The 15,820-nt window shown below is 38.0% G+C and overlaps 1 protein-coding gene across 3 annotated transcripts in view; it reads right to left on the bottom strand.

Moving 5' to 3' along the window:
• Nucleotides 1-15,820, bottom strand: part of NELL1 (neural EGFL like 1) — an 885,592-nt gene that overhangs the window by 707,337 nt on the left and 162,435 nt on the right. For all 3 annotated transcript variants that reach the window (XM_042959041.1, XM_042959043.1, XM_042959042.1), the window contains exon 5: nt 6,754-6,850. In XM_042959041.1, the coding sequence (XP_042814975.1) occupies nt 6,754-6,850 (97 nt within the window). The remainder of the gene's footprint in view (nt 1-6,753; nt 6,851-15,820) is intronic.

Here is a 15,820-nt window from a genome sequence, read left to right as displayed (position 1 = left end):
CTAAAACTTTTTTCTCTTCTTGCCTTATTCTGGGTTGAACTTTATTTGGTAAAGTTTATTTATTTAATTTGAGAGAGAGAGAGAGAGAGAGAGAAAGAACACATGAAAGGGGCAGAGAGAGAGGGAGAGAGAATCCCAAGCAGGCTCTCCCACTGCCAGTAGGGGTAGAATTCACAAACCATGACATCATGACCTGAGCCAAAACCAATGGTTGCTTGCTTTACCAACTGAGCCACCCAGGTGCCTCAGGGTTGATAGAACTTTTTACAAATATCTCTTTCTCAAATACTTAAATGTGAGAGCACCTGGGTGGCCCAGTTGGTTAAGCATCGGACTTCAGCTCAGGTCATGATCTCACAGGTCGTGAGTTCGAACCCTGTGCCTGTCAGGTTCTGTGCTGACAGTTCAAAGCCTAGAGCCTGCTTCAGATCCTGTGTGTGTGTGTCTCTCTCTCTCCCCCTGCCCCCCCCCCCCACAGTCTCTCTGTGTCTCTGAAAAAATGAATAAATCTTTAAAAAATTTAAATCTGGAAGTAATATTTTTATTTTGGTGTTGGTGAATTTTTAACATGTGAACTTAATTTAACATAGTTAGCCAATTTCTCTATTCATTTTCTAAATACAGGCCTTATAGTACTTTAAAATCAGATAGCCCCAGCATTTTGTCTTGTAATATTTTTAATTTTATTTTTTCCAAAATTGGGCATTATTATTTAATCAAGTAATGATTAAGGTTTGTGTATACTCCCCATTTGTTCACCAATTCCCCCTTGTATTTTGTATGTCTTTTCTTTTGCAAAGTTTCTTTAACGAGCACCTGTTGGTCATAAAACAGTTTTATTTATCTATAAGTTCTTATCTCATGCTCATTCTCAAATGAGAATTAAGCTGGATATATGCTACTACATTTGGGAGTGATTTTCTTTGAAAACTTTGAAAAAAATTCTTTCTATTATCACTGTCTTCTGCTGTTACTGATTAAAAGCCAGCTGTTCAAGCTGTTATTCTTCTGTGGAAAATTTACCTTTTAGGAGCTATTGTTAGTATCTTTTCTGTGTCTTTGGGGGGTTCTACTATTCCAGTAATATGTCTAAGTGTGGCTATCTTGCTTGTGTAATAGATTAAAATGGTCCAAACTTCTTCCCTTCCTCACATCCATATCCTTGCAACGATATACAGAATAGTCCTTCAAGAGATGGACTAGGAGTTTGGCTCTTGGTTATGACTTGCTCTGGGCAATAAAATATTAGCCACTGTGTAAGGCAAGCCGAGCCTTGAAAAGTACTAATAAGCTCAGGCTTGCTGTCTTCTTACACTTGGACTCTTAAGACTGTCATGTGGATAAGCCCCTAGACCACTAGAGAATGAGAGACCATATGGAGAAGAACTGAGGTACACTAGTCAACAGCCAGCCTACAACCAGAGATGTCAAGAGGCCATCTTAGATCATCCCGCCCCCTGCTGATCTGCCAAATGACCACAGACATGTGAGAGCCCAAGAGATAACAGCATAGCCAGACCAGACCAGAAAAATCATCTAATCACACAAAGAATTGTTATGTAGCGGCGTCTGGGTGGCTTAGCTGGTTAAGCATCAGACTTTGGCTAGTAATCTCTAATGAGATTATAAGATGAGACTTTGGCCTGTGAGTTCAAGCCCTGCGTAGGGCTCTGTGCTGACAGCTCAGAGCCTGGAGCCTGCTTCAGATTCTGTGTCTCCCTCTCTCTCTGCCCCTCCCCTGCTCATATTCTGTCTGTCTCTCTCTCTCTCTCAAAAATAAAAAATAAAAAAATAAGAATTGTGATCTAAAGAAAAAACTCAGAAGCTTAAAAAATAGCTCAGTTTCTTGATAGACAACAATAGCTAATATATACTTTGATTACATTATAGTTGCTATAATCAGAATTAGTGTTTTATCAATTTTAGAGAATTCTTAGCCATCATACTTCTAATGGAGCCCATAACCCCTTCTATTATCTTCTGGATTTTTCAAATATATATGTATGAATATAAACACACTAAACACATATGTAACATTTTTTTTCTATATTTCTTCTCTACATTTTAAGCTTTTTTCTATTTCCCTCTCTTTAGCTTCCCACTATTAAGGTAATAACTTTGACAATATTTTCTACTCTACAAATGCTCTCCCCACCTGTGTCTAATTTACTGTTTAGTGGGTTGAGGTTTTTTCTTTTACTTCAATACCTATATTTTTCTTTTCTGGAACTTCTTTTTGGTTCAGATCTCCCTCATCATATTTATACTCTCTAGTCATCACAATTGGTTATTTTGTTGCATTAAACATTTTAAAACATCAGGATTTTCAAAATTTCTTTTCTTGTAATTTCAATTTCTGCAGCCCTTTGAGGGCTAATTCAAAGTTTGTTATTCCTTCTAACTCTCACTCATAAGGACTTAAAATTCTATTTGCATGATCTTAATCTGTGGGAATCCTGTGAGGTCTGCATAGAAGGAAAACTTCTCCAAAGATAATTTGTATTTTATTCATCCAGAATCCCAAGGTTCCCAATCCAGGAATGCTTTAAGACAGTTTCTTGAACTTCATGGGCAAAATAAATCCAAATTTCCAGGCTGCATGATAGCAGGACTATGGTTTCAAATTCTCATTACAGAACTGTGTGAAACTGAGGTGGAGAAAGACTAGTTACTGGATTGCTTCCTGTGGCTAAGTAGTAGACGCTTCTGTCCACCCTTGGCTAGAGATACAGTCTTCTAAATTGTGACTTGGTTTTAGAAGTTTCTGCTCCATCTTCCAATCTTGCATGAGATCTAGAACATTCTTCCCATCCTGCACAGACTGTTGAAATTTAAAGCTCTAACTGGGACTTCCACGCATCGTTGTAGCATTGCAAAATAATATGGCCACTTTGGAAAATACAATGGCATTTTCTTATCAAGTTAAACATACGTTTCATAAACAGCCTAGCAATCCCAATGATACATACCCGAAAGAAAACTTGTGTTCATACAAACACCTATGTGCAAGCATTTTTAGTGGCTTTATACATAAATGGCCAAAACTCATAACTTGAATGTCTAGTAATTGAGGAATGGATAAACAAACTGTAGTACACCCATACTACAGAATTAGAGTACCATAAAAAAGAATCATTGATGCATATAACATGCGTGAACCTCAACATACATACATATATATATGATTTCATTTGTAGAATATTCTGGGAAAGGCAAAACTATAGGGCCAGACAATAGATCAGTGGTTACTAGCCATTCAGGATTAGAAGAGATGAATCAAAAGTGCTACAAGGGAATTTGGGGAGGTTATGGTATTGTCCTTTATCTTGACTGTGATGGTGGGTATGTGACTCTATCAATTTTCTAAAACTCAAAACTGCACATTGGAAGGAATGACTTATGCTTTATGTAAATTATACCTTCAATTTTAAAGGAAAAGAAAATCCCAGGACCAAATGGGTTCATCGGTGAATTCTACCAAACACTTAAGTATAATTTAACACCAATCCTTCTCAAACTCTTCCAAATTTGAGTCTTCCCAAAATTCACCAACTAACTTAAGAGGACCAGCATTATCCTATGCCAAAATCAAGGAAGAATACTACAAGAAAACTACAGGCCAATAACCCTGATGAATATAGATAATAAAAATATATTAACAAGCTGAATTCATGACACATTAAAGAATCATACATCATGATCAAGCAGATTTATCCCTAGAATGCAAAAAATGGTTCAACATATGCTAATCAATAAATGTGACTCACCCTAATAGAATGAGATTTAAAAAATCATATCATCTCATAGATGCAGAAAAAGAATTGACAAAATACAACTTCCCTTCATAATAAAAAGACTCAGAAAATTGAGCATAGAATATTCCACCAAAAAACTTTTAGCACTAATCAATGAAGTCAGTAAAGCTGCAGGTTACAAAATCAACATACAAAAATCAGTTGCATTTCCATACACTAACAATGAAATATCTGAAAAATAAAAGAATCTTATTCACAACAGCATCAACAACAGTGTAATACTTAGGAAATTAACCAGAAGGTGAAAAATCTGTACACTGAAAACTATAAGACTTTGATTAAAAAAAAGAAAAAGAAAAAAATTGAAGTAGACACAAATGTAAAGATATCCATATTCATCAATTGGAAGAATACTGTTTAAATATCCATACTACCAAAACCCTTTTACAGACTCAGTGCAATCCCTATCAAAATCTGACTGCCACTTTCAAACAAAAAAAGAAAAAATTTGTTTCAAACCACAAAAGACCTAAGAGCCAAAGCAATCAATCCTAAGAAAGAAGAACAAAGCTAAATGCATCACATTTCCTGATTTCAAACTACATTAGACCCTTTATCAATGCAGGGGTTAGTAACTTCTGACTCCCCCAATACTTAACTACTAATAGCCTACTGTTGACTATAGTCCTACCAATAACATAAACAACACATATTTTGTAAGCTTTATGTATTATATACTGTGTTCCTACAATAAAGCTAAAGAAAAATGTTAAAATCCTGAGAGAAAATAGACTTACAGTACTGTACTGCATTTATTGAAAAACATCCCTGTGTAAGTAGGCATGTGTAGTTCAAACCCCTTCTGTTCAAGAGTCAAATGTAGACTACAAAGGTCTAGTAATCAAAGAAGTATGATACTGGCAAAAAAAAAGAAAGAAAAGAAAAGAAAAGAAAAAAGAAAAGAAAAGACCATAGACCAAAGGAACAGGATCAAGAGCTCAAAAATAAACCGCTGCACATATAATCAACGACTCCTTGACAAATAAGGAAAGAATGGTCTCTTCAACAAATGGTTTTGGGAAAACTGGATAACCGCATTAAGAACAAATTGGATTCCTGTATTACCACTCACAAAAAAATTAAAACAGATTAAAGACTTAAACGCAAGATCTGAAACCATAAAACTCCTAGAAGAAAACAGGGGAAAAGCTCCTTGGCATTGGTCTTGGCAATTATTTTTTGGATAGGACACCGAAAGCATAAGCTATGAAAGCAAAAATTAATAAGTGGATCTACAAACAAAAAGCTTCTACACAGCAAAGGAAACAATCAACAAAATTAAAAGGCATCCTATGGGATGGGAGTAAACATTTGCAAATCAGCAATCTGATAAGAAGTTAATAACCAAAACATATTTAAAAATTCATATGACACAACAGCAAATAAACAAATAAAAGCTGATTATAAAAGGGCAGAACTCAATGGTCATTTTTCCAAAGATGTGCAAACGGTCAATACGTACATGAGGTGCTCAACAACACTAATCATCTGGGAATGCATATCAAAACCCCAATGAAATATCACTTCACACATATTAAAATGGCTATCATCAGAAAGACAAAAAATAACAAGTGTGAATAAAAAGGAACCCTTGTACACCGTGGAAATATAAACTAGTATAGCTATGGAAATTCCTCAAAAAGTTAAAAATAAAACAACTATACCATCCAGCAATCCCACATCTGGATGTATTATTGAGTACATAGCCAAAAGAAATTAAAGCACTTCCTCAGAGAGGTATTTTCACCCCTATATTCATTGCCACAATACTCACAACAGATAAAACATAAAAAAATTTAAGTATAGGTCAACAGATGAATGGCTAAAAAAGTTGTGGTATGTATACAATAGAATATATTCAGCCACGAGCGAAAAAAATCCTGCCATTTTCAACATTTCCGAATTGACTCGGAGGGCATTATGCAAAATGAAATAAGACAGAGACAAACAAATACTGCATGACACCACTTATACGTACAATCCAAAAAACGTAAATTCAGAGAGACAGTGGAATGCTGGTTGCCACGGGCTGGGGGAAATGGGGAGATGCTAGTCTAAGTATACAAACTTCCAGATATAACACACATAAGGTCTGGGGATCTAATGTACAACATGGTCATTATAGTGCCTAATCCTGTATTATGTAATTGAATTTTCCTAAGAGAGTAGGTCTTAAATGATCTCATGACAAGAAATGATAATTATGTAAGATGAGGGAGGTGTTGGTTAATACTGCTGATAATCATTTTGCAACATGCAAGTCTATCAAATCTAAAAGTTATACATCTTAAAGTTACAAAGTGTTATAGGTCAAGTATATCTCACTCAAATGGGAATAACAGAAAAGACATTTTCAAATTCTTGGTACTGGCAGACATCCCTCCCTCTAGTTTTCACTTTTCTCCACATATTTGGCCTCTAAGAATTTCCTTTCTTATAAGTGCAATGATGGGTCTTCAAAGATTTTTGTTCCATTTTATCCAACATTTATAGGCATTCTGAAGCAGAATTTTTTAAAATATCTATTCTACCGCAATGCCAGAAGCAAAAGACTGCCATTCTATTGAAGAACAAGACTTTCTTAAAATTTCATGAAGTTTTTAACTTCTTCATTTTATCAATGTATCCTGTTTCTATAAAGTATAATAACACAGTTATTGTATTACTCTCTTTATAGATAAGAAAAGCAAAAGCTCAGTGTCCATGCGCCCCAAGATTCTGAGAATGGAAGCCAATTTGAAGATTATCCTGTCTCCCAGAATTAGGTCAGTCAGAAACATGTGGAGGATGATTTACACTATGCATCATCCTACGCAATCTTGAACAAATCACTCAACTCTGCCTAGTTTCAAAGCACCTACTTCATAGAATTGTTCTGACAATTATTCGTGTCAAGCACATAGAAAACTACATGGCAGAAGTAGAAAGAAGTGCTTACTTTGAATAAGCCATGCTTTTGATTGCGTTGACCAAGCCATACATTGCTTCCTGGGGGAAGGTTGGTTTCAGGAGGGTCTATCACACGTTCATAAATCCTGCAGAGGCAAAAAAAACAGTTACTAGTGAAGAGGCTCAAAGGAGAACCAAAGGGTATGTATGTTGTTTGAAGCACTCATGGCATTAGCTGCTGGTATGGAGAGATAGAAGCAGTATGTGGCACATTTCAGATTATGGGTAACGTGAATGTAGGGATCTACTTCCTGACAACACTTGGACACGTTAACTGGACCTCTGTTGGCTTTCTATCGTCACCCTTTGGGCAGGGAAAGGAGGAAGAAAACATTTTTAACTGTCTACTTGGAGTAATAAACCTTACACATGCTCTGTGAGTAAAGTGGTCTGATCCACATTTGCAGGTGAGAAAGCTGAGGTTCAGAGAACATAAATGGGTCAACCAAGTTAAGACAGGGAGTAATAAAGTTGGGATGAGGATCTCCCTCTTCCTGGCTGCAAAGCCCAGGTACACCCCTTTGCACTCTACTCCTCCCTGACTTTGGTTTATCTAGCTGCTCCTCACTTCTACATTCCTCTTAACAGAAGAGTAGTAGTTGCCCACATGACAATATCCTTAGTGCACAAAATCATACAACCAATATTTATTTATTGAGCACTTTTTTTTAATGTTTATTTTTGAGAGAGTGTGTGCGCAAGTGGAGGAGGGGCAGAGAAAAGCCCAAAGTCGGCTCCACACTGACAGCAGTGAGCCTGATGTGGGGCTAGAACTCACAAACCACAAGATCATGACCTGAGCTGAAGTCAGACACTCAACCAACTGAGCCACCCAGGCACCTCTTTTGAGTACTTTTTTTGATACAAGCTCCACACAAGGCAATGAGAGATAAAATAAGCCAGACCTACAAAATCCTCCCCTCAAGGAGCAAGAAAAGAAAGTTCTGTACATGAAAACAAAACCTTCCTAAGATATATGAAGACAAATAACTTGCAGGAAGCAACAGCCCCAGGATCTTTGAAGGTACCCACAGAACCTAGTGAGCAATGGTATGGTCTCAATTGTTCTGCCCTACTCACAAATCCTGAGATTTTTGCTCTCTTTAGAAATAGTCTCTGCGAACACCAGCTGATCACAGGCCTCCACCTCACCTCTACCAAGTGCCTCTCAACACTGTCTCTGCTGAGAAGGGGAAGGAAGAGCTTGCCTAAGAATTCGACTTATCCTTAGATGCTCAGAAGGTTCTGGATGGGGTGCCATAGAGACCGTAGACGAATTTCAATTCCTCCTGATGGTCTATCCTTCTTTGCCCTCTTCAGTACATGCTCAGAGCAGTTGCGCGAGGAGCCAGCTCCAGGTACTTCCAGAGTAAGGAAGTTCTGACAACTCATCAGGTCTCCGTGCTGGAAGGGAGCTGACTGTCCTCTGCCAAAGAGTGGCACATTCCTCCACTGGTTCTCCAAAGGCAAGAACTGAGAGACCATCCAGTTGAGTCAAGGCCAATGAATGAGTGTGACAGTTGGGAGTCGGGAGCAGTCACACCGCAGCCTTGGAACTTCGCTGTACTGTCCATCACTCTCTTATTCTCCACTAGAAATGTGCTATTTCCTAATAATACATGGAAGGTATTCAATGGAGAAAGCTCTAAATATATCAGCTCCATCTCTACTAGTTATCTTTCCATTATAAATGGATGCTCAAACATAAGCAAGGAACAATTCTCCCTTAAAAAGGCAGGGTGTGTTTTCTCCACAGGAATGCAACCTTTTTCACATGTTAGAATGAACAATTTTAGATGAAACAACCTGTCAAAACTGCTTTAACCGAAGAAGCTGTTATATATCCTCCCTTAAAAAAGGATTTTTTTCTAATATTCACAAAAAAACTAGGAGCAAGCCAAATTTACAACAAAAGAGAAATGCGTAAATTACAGTAGATCAGCCTGATGTAATTTACTATGGTCATTAAGAGTGACAAATATGCAGGTTGTGAAATATGGGAAAGTATATACAAAATAATTTCCACTGGAGGAAAGTGGCATGCAAAATTATTTACGAACTATGGAGAGAACAATGCAAAAATTATGTTCCCTGTTGGTGAAGTTCAGAAGAAACCAGAAAGAAATGGAAATCTCTGTATTTAGGTAAAGAGTCAGAAGCATAATTTTCTGTAAGGGTGCTTCACTAACACAATGAAAGACACTGTCAAACTATTTATCTGAACCTTTCATTGTGAAACATTTGCATCTGTTGGAGGAAGAGCTTTCAATTTAATGCTTTCTTTTTGATTTTCGATACACCAGAAGGTGAGCCTCAATGAGCAGACGAGGCCCGTAATCACTGGTTTATTAAGTGCATGAAGGAAGGAAGGATCAAAAAATCAACTTCCATCATGCCTTATCTTCGCAAGCATAATCCCTCCTTCTGCCCTAGAAATACTGGGCCTCAGACGCTTGCTTTCTCAACCATCAGCCCAAAGCAAGGCAGGGACCCTGATGCCTGTATCAAAGGTGTGTGCTGATTTCCAGTGTCACATAGCCCCCATCAGGATCCTCTCCTGATGCCAAGGAAAGTCTGCTGGCTGCTTTCCCACCAGCCTGGCCAATTCACTCCAAATGGCAGACCTCACTGGAGAATTCCATGCAGCAGGCAGAAACAACGAACTGGATTCAGACATAGCAAAATGAAGAGAGCTTACAGTGTTAAAAAAATAAAAATAAAAATACATACCCACACAGGGGACCCTTATGTGGAAAAGCAGACAAACCCAATTTAAGGGACATTCTATAAAATAACTGCCTGTACTCTTTCAAATGCCCATGTCATGGAAAGTAAAGACTGAGGAACATTTGCCAATTAAAAAAGACCAATGGGACATAAAAAATAAATATGAGACAGAATCCTGGCATGGAGCTAAGAGCAGAAAAAAATAAATCCTATGCCCAAGATTACTAGGAACTTGGTGATACTGGAACTGTAGATTATATAACAGTATTGTATTGATGTTCAATTTCCTGATTTTGAGGCTTGATCATGTATATTTAAGTGTCTTGTTCTTCACTAATATCCACTGAAGTATTTAAGGGTAGAGTCATGATCTTTGCAACTTCCTCTCAAAGGATTCAAAATAATGATGTGCTTAAGTACAGACATATGTAAACACAGTATGTAGAGAGAAAAAAAAAACAATCTGGGCAAAGAGTGTATGATTTTTTTGTGCCATTCTTAATAGTTTCTTTTAATATTAAAATTATTTTAAAATATGGGGCGCCTGAGTGGCTCAATCGGTTAAGCGTCCGACTTCGGCTCAGGCCATGATCTCATGGTTCGTGAGTTTAAGCCCCACGTTGGGCTCTGGGCTGACAGCTCAGAGCCTGGAGCCCGCTTTAGATTCCGTGTCTCCCTCTGTCTGTCCCTCCGCTGCTTGCACTCTGTCTCTCATTGTCTCAAAAATAAACAAACATTAAAAAAAATTTTTAAGTTATTTTAAAATAGTTTTGAGACAACAGTAAAAAAGCCAAAGGGTCTGTAATGTATACAAACTAAAAATACACACATTTAAAACAATTTTATAGCTATTAGACAAAGACACATACAAATTTAAAGCCCCACATAAGGTATATGGTAGTGTTTTCCTAAAGGAAAGGCAAAGGGAGGAAAAAGTGAACGAGTGAAAGATGAATGACTGAATGAAGTAAAAGTATTGTGCAGACTACTGCTTTGATAACACATCATAAACTAAGAAATAAAATGATCACATCCCTATCTATTCCTCTTTTACAAAAGGAATTATGCCACCAACATGCCAAATATAATCAGACTCTTCACAGAAGGGCCGACCCCAGGGGTAGGGTTTAGGTGGGCTGGCTCATGCAGATAGGGCACAGTGATCTGTGATCTGTCACTTAAATCTAGGATCACCCAATTCAAATGAAAAGTCAAAGCTAATAGAGTGAACTCCTTGGTTTCCAATGTTGTCAGGAAATGGAAACTTGATATTCTAGTATTTTGTTTAATGAGGTTTCCTTCACATCAGTATCGGATTGTCTATCATCTGTGTGACACTGTGTTGGCTACGGGAACCCACACGGCAAAATTAATGTGGCCAAGTCCTTGTCCTCGGGTCAAATGCCTGAGCCAGGAAGACAGCATGCATGCACACACCTTATTCAGTGAAGTGCAATGATCTATGAAAGCAGAGAGAAAAACAGATTGCTGTCTGCCATAGTCAGAAAACACTTTCAAAGGCGGAAACACTGGAGCTCAGGTTTGAACGGAAAACAAAGTGGAGCTAACACACAGACACAAACAGCCAGCACTTCTACAGGCACTTAACGTGTACCCAACTTCTTTTCCCCTACAAATTCACTCAAAGAACATTCATTTCTGTTTAACCTTGTTAAAGTTGTACAGCAAAGTAACAGCTTATTTAGATACTAAAATGTAGATTAAAAACAATTTTTGGACCAAGTGTATTTTCTACGATATCCTAAAATTTCAGTATTTTCATTTAGTTTTAAAATATTCATTAGCTTCTTTTAAATGCTTTCAAGCCATAAGTCAAACTTTTCTATATTACTCTAAATTCTAAGCAAACATCCTACGATCTTTTACATTCTTCCACAATAGGTAATTCTCTGACATTTACACAAGTTTGACTTCTGTTGAAAGTTCATCATAAATTCATGTAAGACTGGAAAAAGACTCAGCAAAGAGAGGTAGATGATTTGCAAAGTTATTACAGTGTGTGTGGATACACAACCACTAAACCAATACCAACAAAGGATGCACTTCCTTTTTTAGGAGTAAAATATGACAGGCCACTATTCCTAACACTTTTGCTTAGTCCAGTACTAGGCACATTCCTAGACCATTTGGCACCTGAACTGGTTTTAGTCAATCTATAGGAAAGGTTTCTGGGAAAATGAAAATAGCAGCAATGAGCAGAGGCCCGCACTCTAAATTCTTATTTCAGGCTGTCCTCATGCATCCTTATCAAAATATATATCCTGGAACATTACTTAGCCATCAAAAAGAAATCTTGCCATTTTCAATAATGTGGATAAAGCTAGAATGTATTATGCCAAGCGAAATAAGTCAATCAGAGAAAGACAAATACCATATGATTTGACTCATATGGGCAATTTAAGAATTAAAACAGATGAACATATGGGAAGCAGGGGGGAGAGGAAAGAGGGAAACAAACCACAAGAGACTCTTAACTACAGAGAACCAACAGAGCTGGAGGGAAGTAGGTGGGAGATGGGCTAGAAAGGAGATGGGTATTAAGGGCACTTGTGATGAGCAATGGATGTTGCACTTAAGTGATTTATCACTGAATTCTGCTCTTGAAACCAATATTGCACTATATGTCAACTAAAATTTAAAATACAGATAGATAGCCAGAAAGCAAGCAAGCAAGCAAGAGTCTTTATCCTGACTGCCCTATATGTTAGTTCTTTACCAATCTCTGAGACTTTCCCCACCTGGATGACCTATGTGGCCTTACATTCCAGCACTTCAACATAGGACCACGTACCTCACACTACTCACTGGAGTCTCTAGGATTTTGGTCCTGGCTGAGCCTGCTTTCTCAGACCTCCCTGCCAAGGAAGAAGGAATTGGTCTTTGCTGGTACCTCTAGGCCCAGCACTTTCACCCTCAAGTGGCACCTGCACTTTCTAACTGCTACAACTGCTAAACATCTGCTGCATGTGCAGTAAATAAAACCCCCAACACAACATTCTTGCACCTGCTCAGTGGTCTCCTTCACCTGGACCTTCCCTGACCATCCTATATAAAGTAGCTACTAACTGCTAATCACTTAGCTTATTCTCTTATCAAAGCAAGTAAGTCTCCAAAATTGTCTTAGCTCTTTGCTGAATGACTATCTCCTCCTACCAGAAGCAAGAAAACCTTGAAAGCAGGGACCTTATCAGTCTTATTTAAGTCAGTATACCTAGTATCTGGAAGAGGGATAGTCAAAGTAAGTGCTTACTCCATCTATTTAATGAATAAATGAATTCTCCCTAATACTATCTTCAGAATAGGAGGGCTATAGTTATACAAGTGCTACAGTAATACAGCCCAGAGTTCATGATGAGCAATGAATGCATGAAACTAAGTAATATAGACTGAAAACTCAGGTGGTCAAATGACATCTTTCTGCAGATAATATAGTTACTGGAAACAAGTGAAACATGATGACCCTTTTCAAGGGTCTTCTTCCACTAATCCCCAGTTCATGAGATCTATACAAGGCAGCCAAAAGAGCAAGATGAACCCCTCTCAGCTTTTCATCCACAAAAAAGATTGGGATAGCAAGTTTGAACCATAGGGCAGATCACTAACAGGAAAGCCAGACAGAAGAATAGGAAAAATAGTAATGTGAAAATTAATTAGGTCAAGCACAGTCCTTTTAATAAGCACATGATTTACTGCTTAAATTGACTGCATTATAATCGGTTCAAATTAGTTCATGTTCCCATAGGCTATCCGACACAAATAATGTATTTACTCTGCAATCATCTAAAATCTACCCTCCTTTATGGCTAAAGAAAACCCAATTCCCATTTAGTCATGTTTGTAGGCCCTGCACTCAAATGAGATCCTGCCTCTTGAGCTATATGCGGAGAATTATGGGAATTTTGCATGCCATTAGTACATATTGGTATTTTAACATGTGTCTAATTTCTAATACAATACCATGCAAAATTAAACATCCAGTCAAACATAAAAACTGCTTGAGAGGAATGAACAATGCAAAGAGTAACTGACACTCCTTGTCAAAGTCACTCACTGAATCAAGGGCTCACATCAGAAATTTTCTTCACAAGGTACAACCTCTCTTTATTCATGACTTTGGTTAAGAATGCCCTCCCTTCCCTAGCAAGTGTCCCATCCACTTAAAAGATCAGTCAATATTCTATGAAGAACTCGATTTTCTGTTAACAGATAAAACCCTCAGAGTTCTATACAAAGCAATGCAGTGGTTCAACAATACTACTTATGAAGGAATATTGAATTTCTATTTACCTGGATGAAGAAAGACCTCTGAAGGGACACCAGGGTACCTTTCCCAATTATATACAAGAATTCATTTCCAATGTAAACCATGTGAATCGACATGTATTATGCCACTGTTTAATAAGATAATATGAAGCCCAAATGGCATGCTAAATGAAGCAGTTTATCTTGGGCTTTGCCTTGAATTCAAGAACGTTCACGCTCTTCCTCAAGAGGAAAGTTGCAATGACCTTCCCTTGCTAGACAGAGCCTCATCCTCCCCTGCCTCTTAGCTGGCACTAGTGAATACCAAGGCACTTTTTGGAGAAAGTTCCCTATAGAGAAAACAAGGCAATTCCCATGCTGTTCCCCTCCTCACTAAAAGGTGGGGAATGACCTTGCACAGGAGGCTAAGTCCCTCTTTGGTCTTATGGTAAGAAGGGCATAATACAACCTTTCTTTCCAGTCTTCACATCATAGGGCAAATGTGAGAACAGATTTCTTCATGTAGACTGGGGGGAAAAAAGGCATCTATACTATCATTAGCAGTATTCTTGGCTCTGACAATTGTTGAGCATTCATGGAAATCTACAAAATACTTCCTCAAAACTTACCTTGACAGGAGTGTCTGCCAACTACGTACATTGGTGAGCTACTTGTTGAATTTCCATGTCAGGTTGTCTGGCTGTTAATTATGTGCTAATATGGAATACATATCACACAGGGATTTGTACCAAAAACAACAACAACAACAAAAACCATGAAATGAAAGGAATGCCCCAAAAGAGGAGCTCTGCAGTCTCCTCCTACCCATCTGTTTAGCAAAAACAGCTGACAACAAATGACTAGATTAAAAAATATACCTCTGGCATTATACAGGAGAAAACAGACTAGACAGGGAGATGGATTATAGAAATGAATAGAGTATGCCCCCAACATGTAAGAACTGAGTTCCGAGCTAAATCCATACAGAGCTCAGGAGCAAGGACAGTAGCAGGGCTCAGCAGGTTTCCAAACTGTTCCTTGCCAGCTGACTGCAAAGTAAACACAAATGCAAACGAAAAAGAGGCAGCAAAGTTGAAATCTGGAAGGAGATACCTTTGTTGTGGTAAATAAGGAAGGCAGCAGTTCAAATTAAATTAACAAATACTTCTGGGAGACTTTGCCAGAAAAAGTCTCTCCAGAGAGAGGAGAGGTCTTCCCAGAGACAACCAAGTCCTCAGGTGACCTGCTTCATCCACTTAGAAAACATGTATCAGCCCCGCGTCGGGCTCTGTGCTGACAGCTCAGAGCCCGGAGCCTGTTTCAGATTCTGTGTCTCCCTCTCTCTCTGACCCTCCCCCGTTCATGCTCTGTCTCTCTCTGTCTCCAAAATAAATAAACGTTAAAAAAAAATTAAAAAAAAAAAAAAAAAAAAAAAGAAAACATGTATCAAATTCATCCCTCTTCTGGGTTATTATCCAAAATACATGAAGAATGTGTACAACTCAAAAACAAAACAATAAAGCAATAACGAGATGGGTGGCAGACACGAATAGACATTTTTTTCAAAGAAAACACAGAGATGTCAAACAGACACCTGAAAAGATGCTCAACATCACTCATCACGGAAGCGCAAATCAGAACCACAATGTGATCATCTCACACCTGTCAGAATGGCTAAAGTCAAAACTAAATAACAAAAGTTGGCAAAGATATGGAGAGAAAGGAACCCTCATGCACTATTGGTGGGAATGTAAAATGGTGCTGGCATTGAGGAAAACAGTACGGAGACCCCTGAAAAAATTAAAAATAGAATTTCCATATGATTTAATAATTCCACTGCTATTTACCCCCAAAAAATGAAAACACTAATTCAAAAAGATACATGCACCCCCTGTGTTTATTGTACCATTATTAACAATAGTCAAAATATGGAATCAACTGAGGTGTTTAAGCACAGATGAGAAAAGAATATGTGGTATAGGGAGTTAAGATGCATAAGTGCAGGACCCTGGGCTTTCCTCATCCCTCAAACACAACCATATTGAGGTCGGATCGCTTGGAACACC

This window comes from Panthera tigris, chromosome D1, assembly GCF_018350195.1.
Source record: "Panthera tigris isolate Pti1 chromosome D1, P.tigris_Pti1_mat1.1, whole genome shotgun sequence".
Taxonomy (NCBI): Eukaryota; Metazoa; Chordata; class Mammalia; order Carnivora; family Felidae; genus Panthera; species Panthera tigris.
This window is presented reverse-complemented; position numbering and strand designations above follow the sequence as displayed.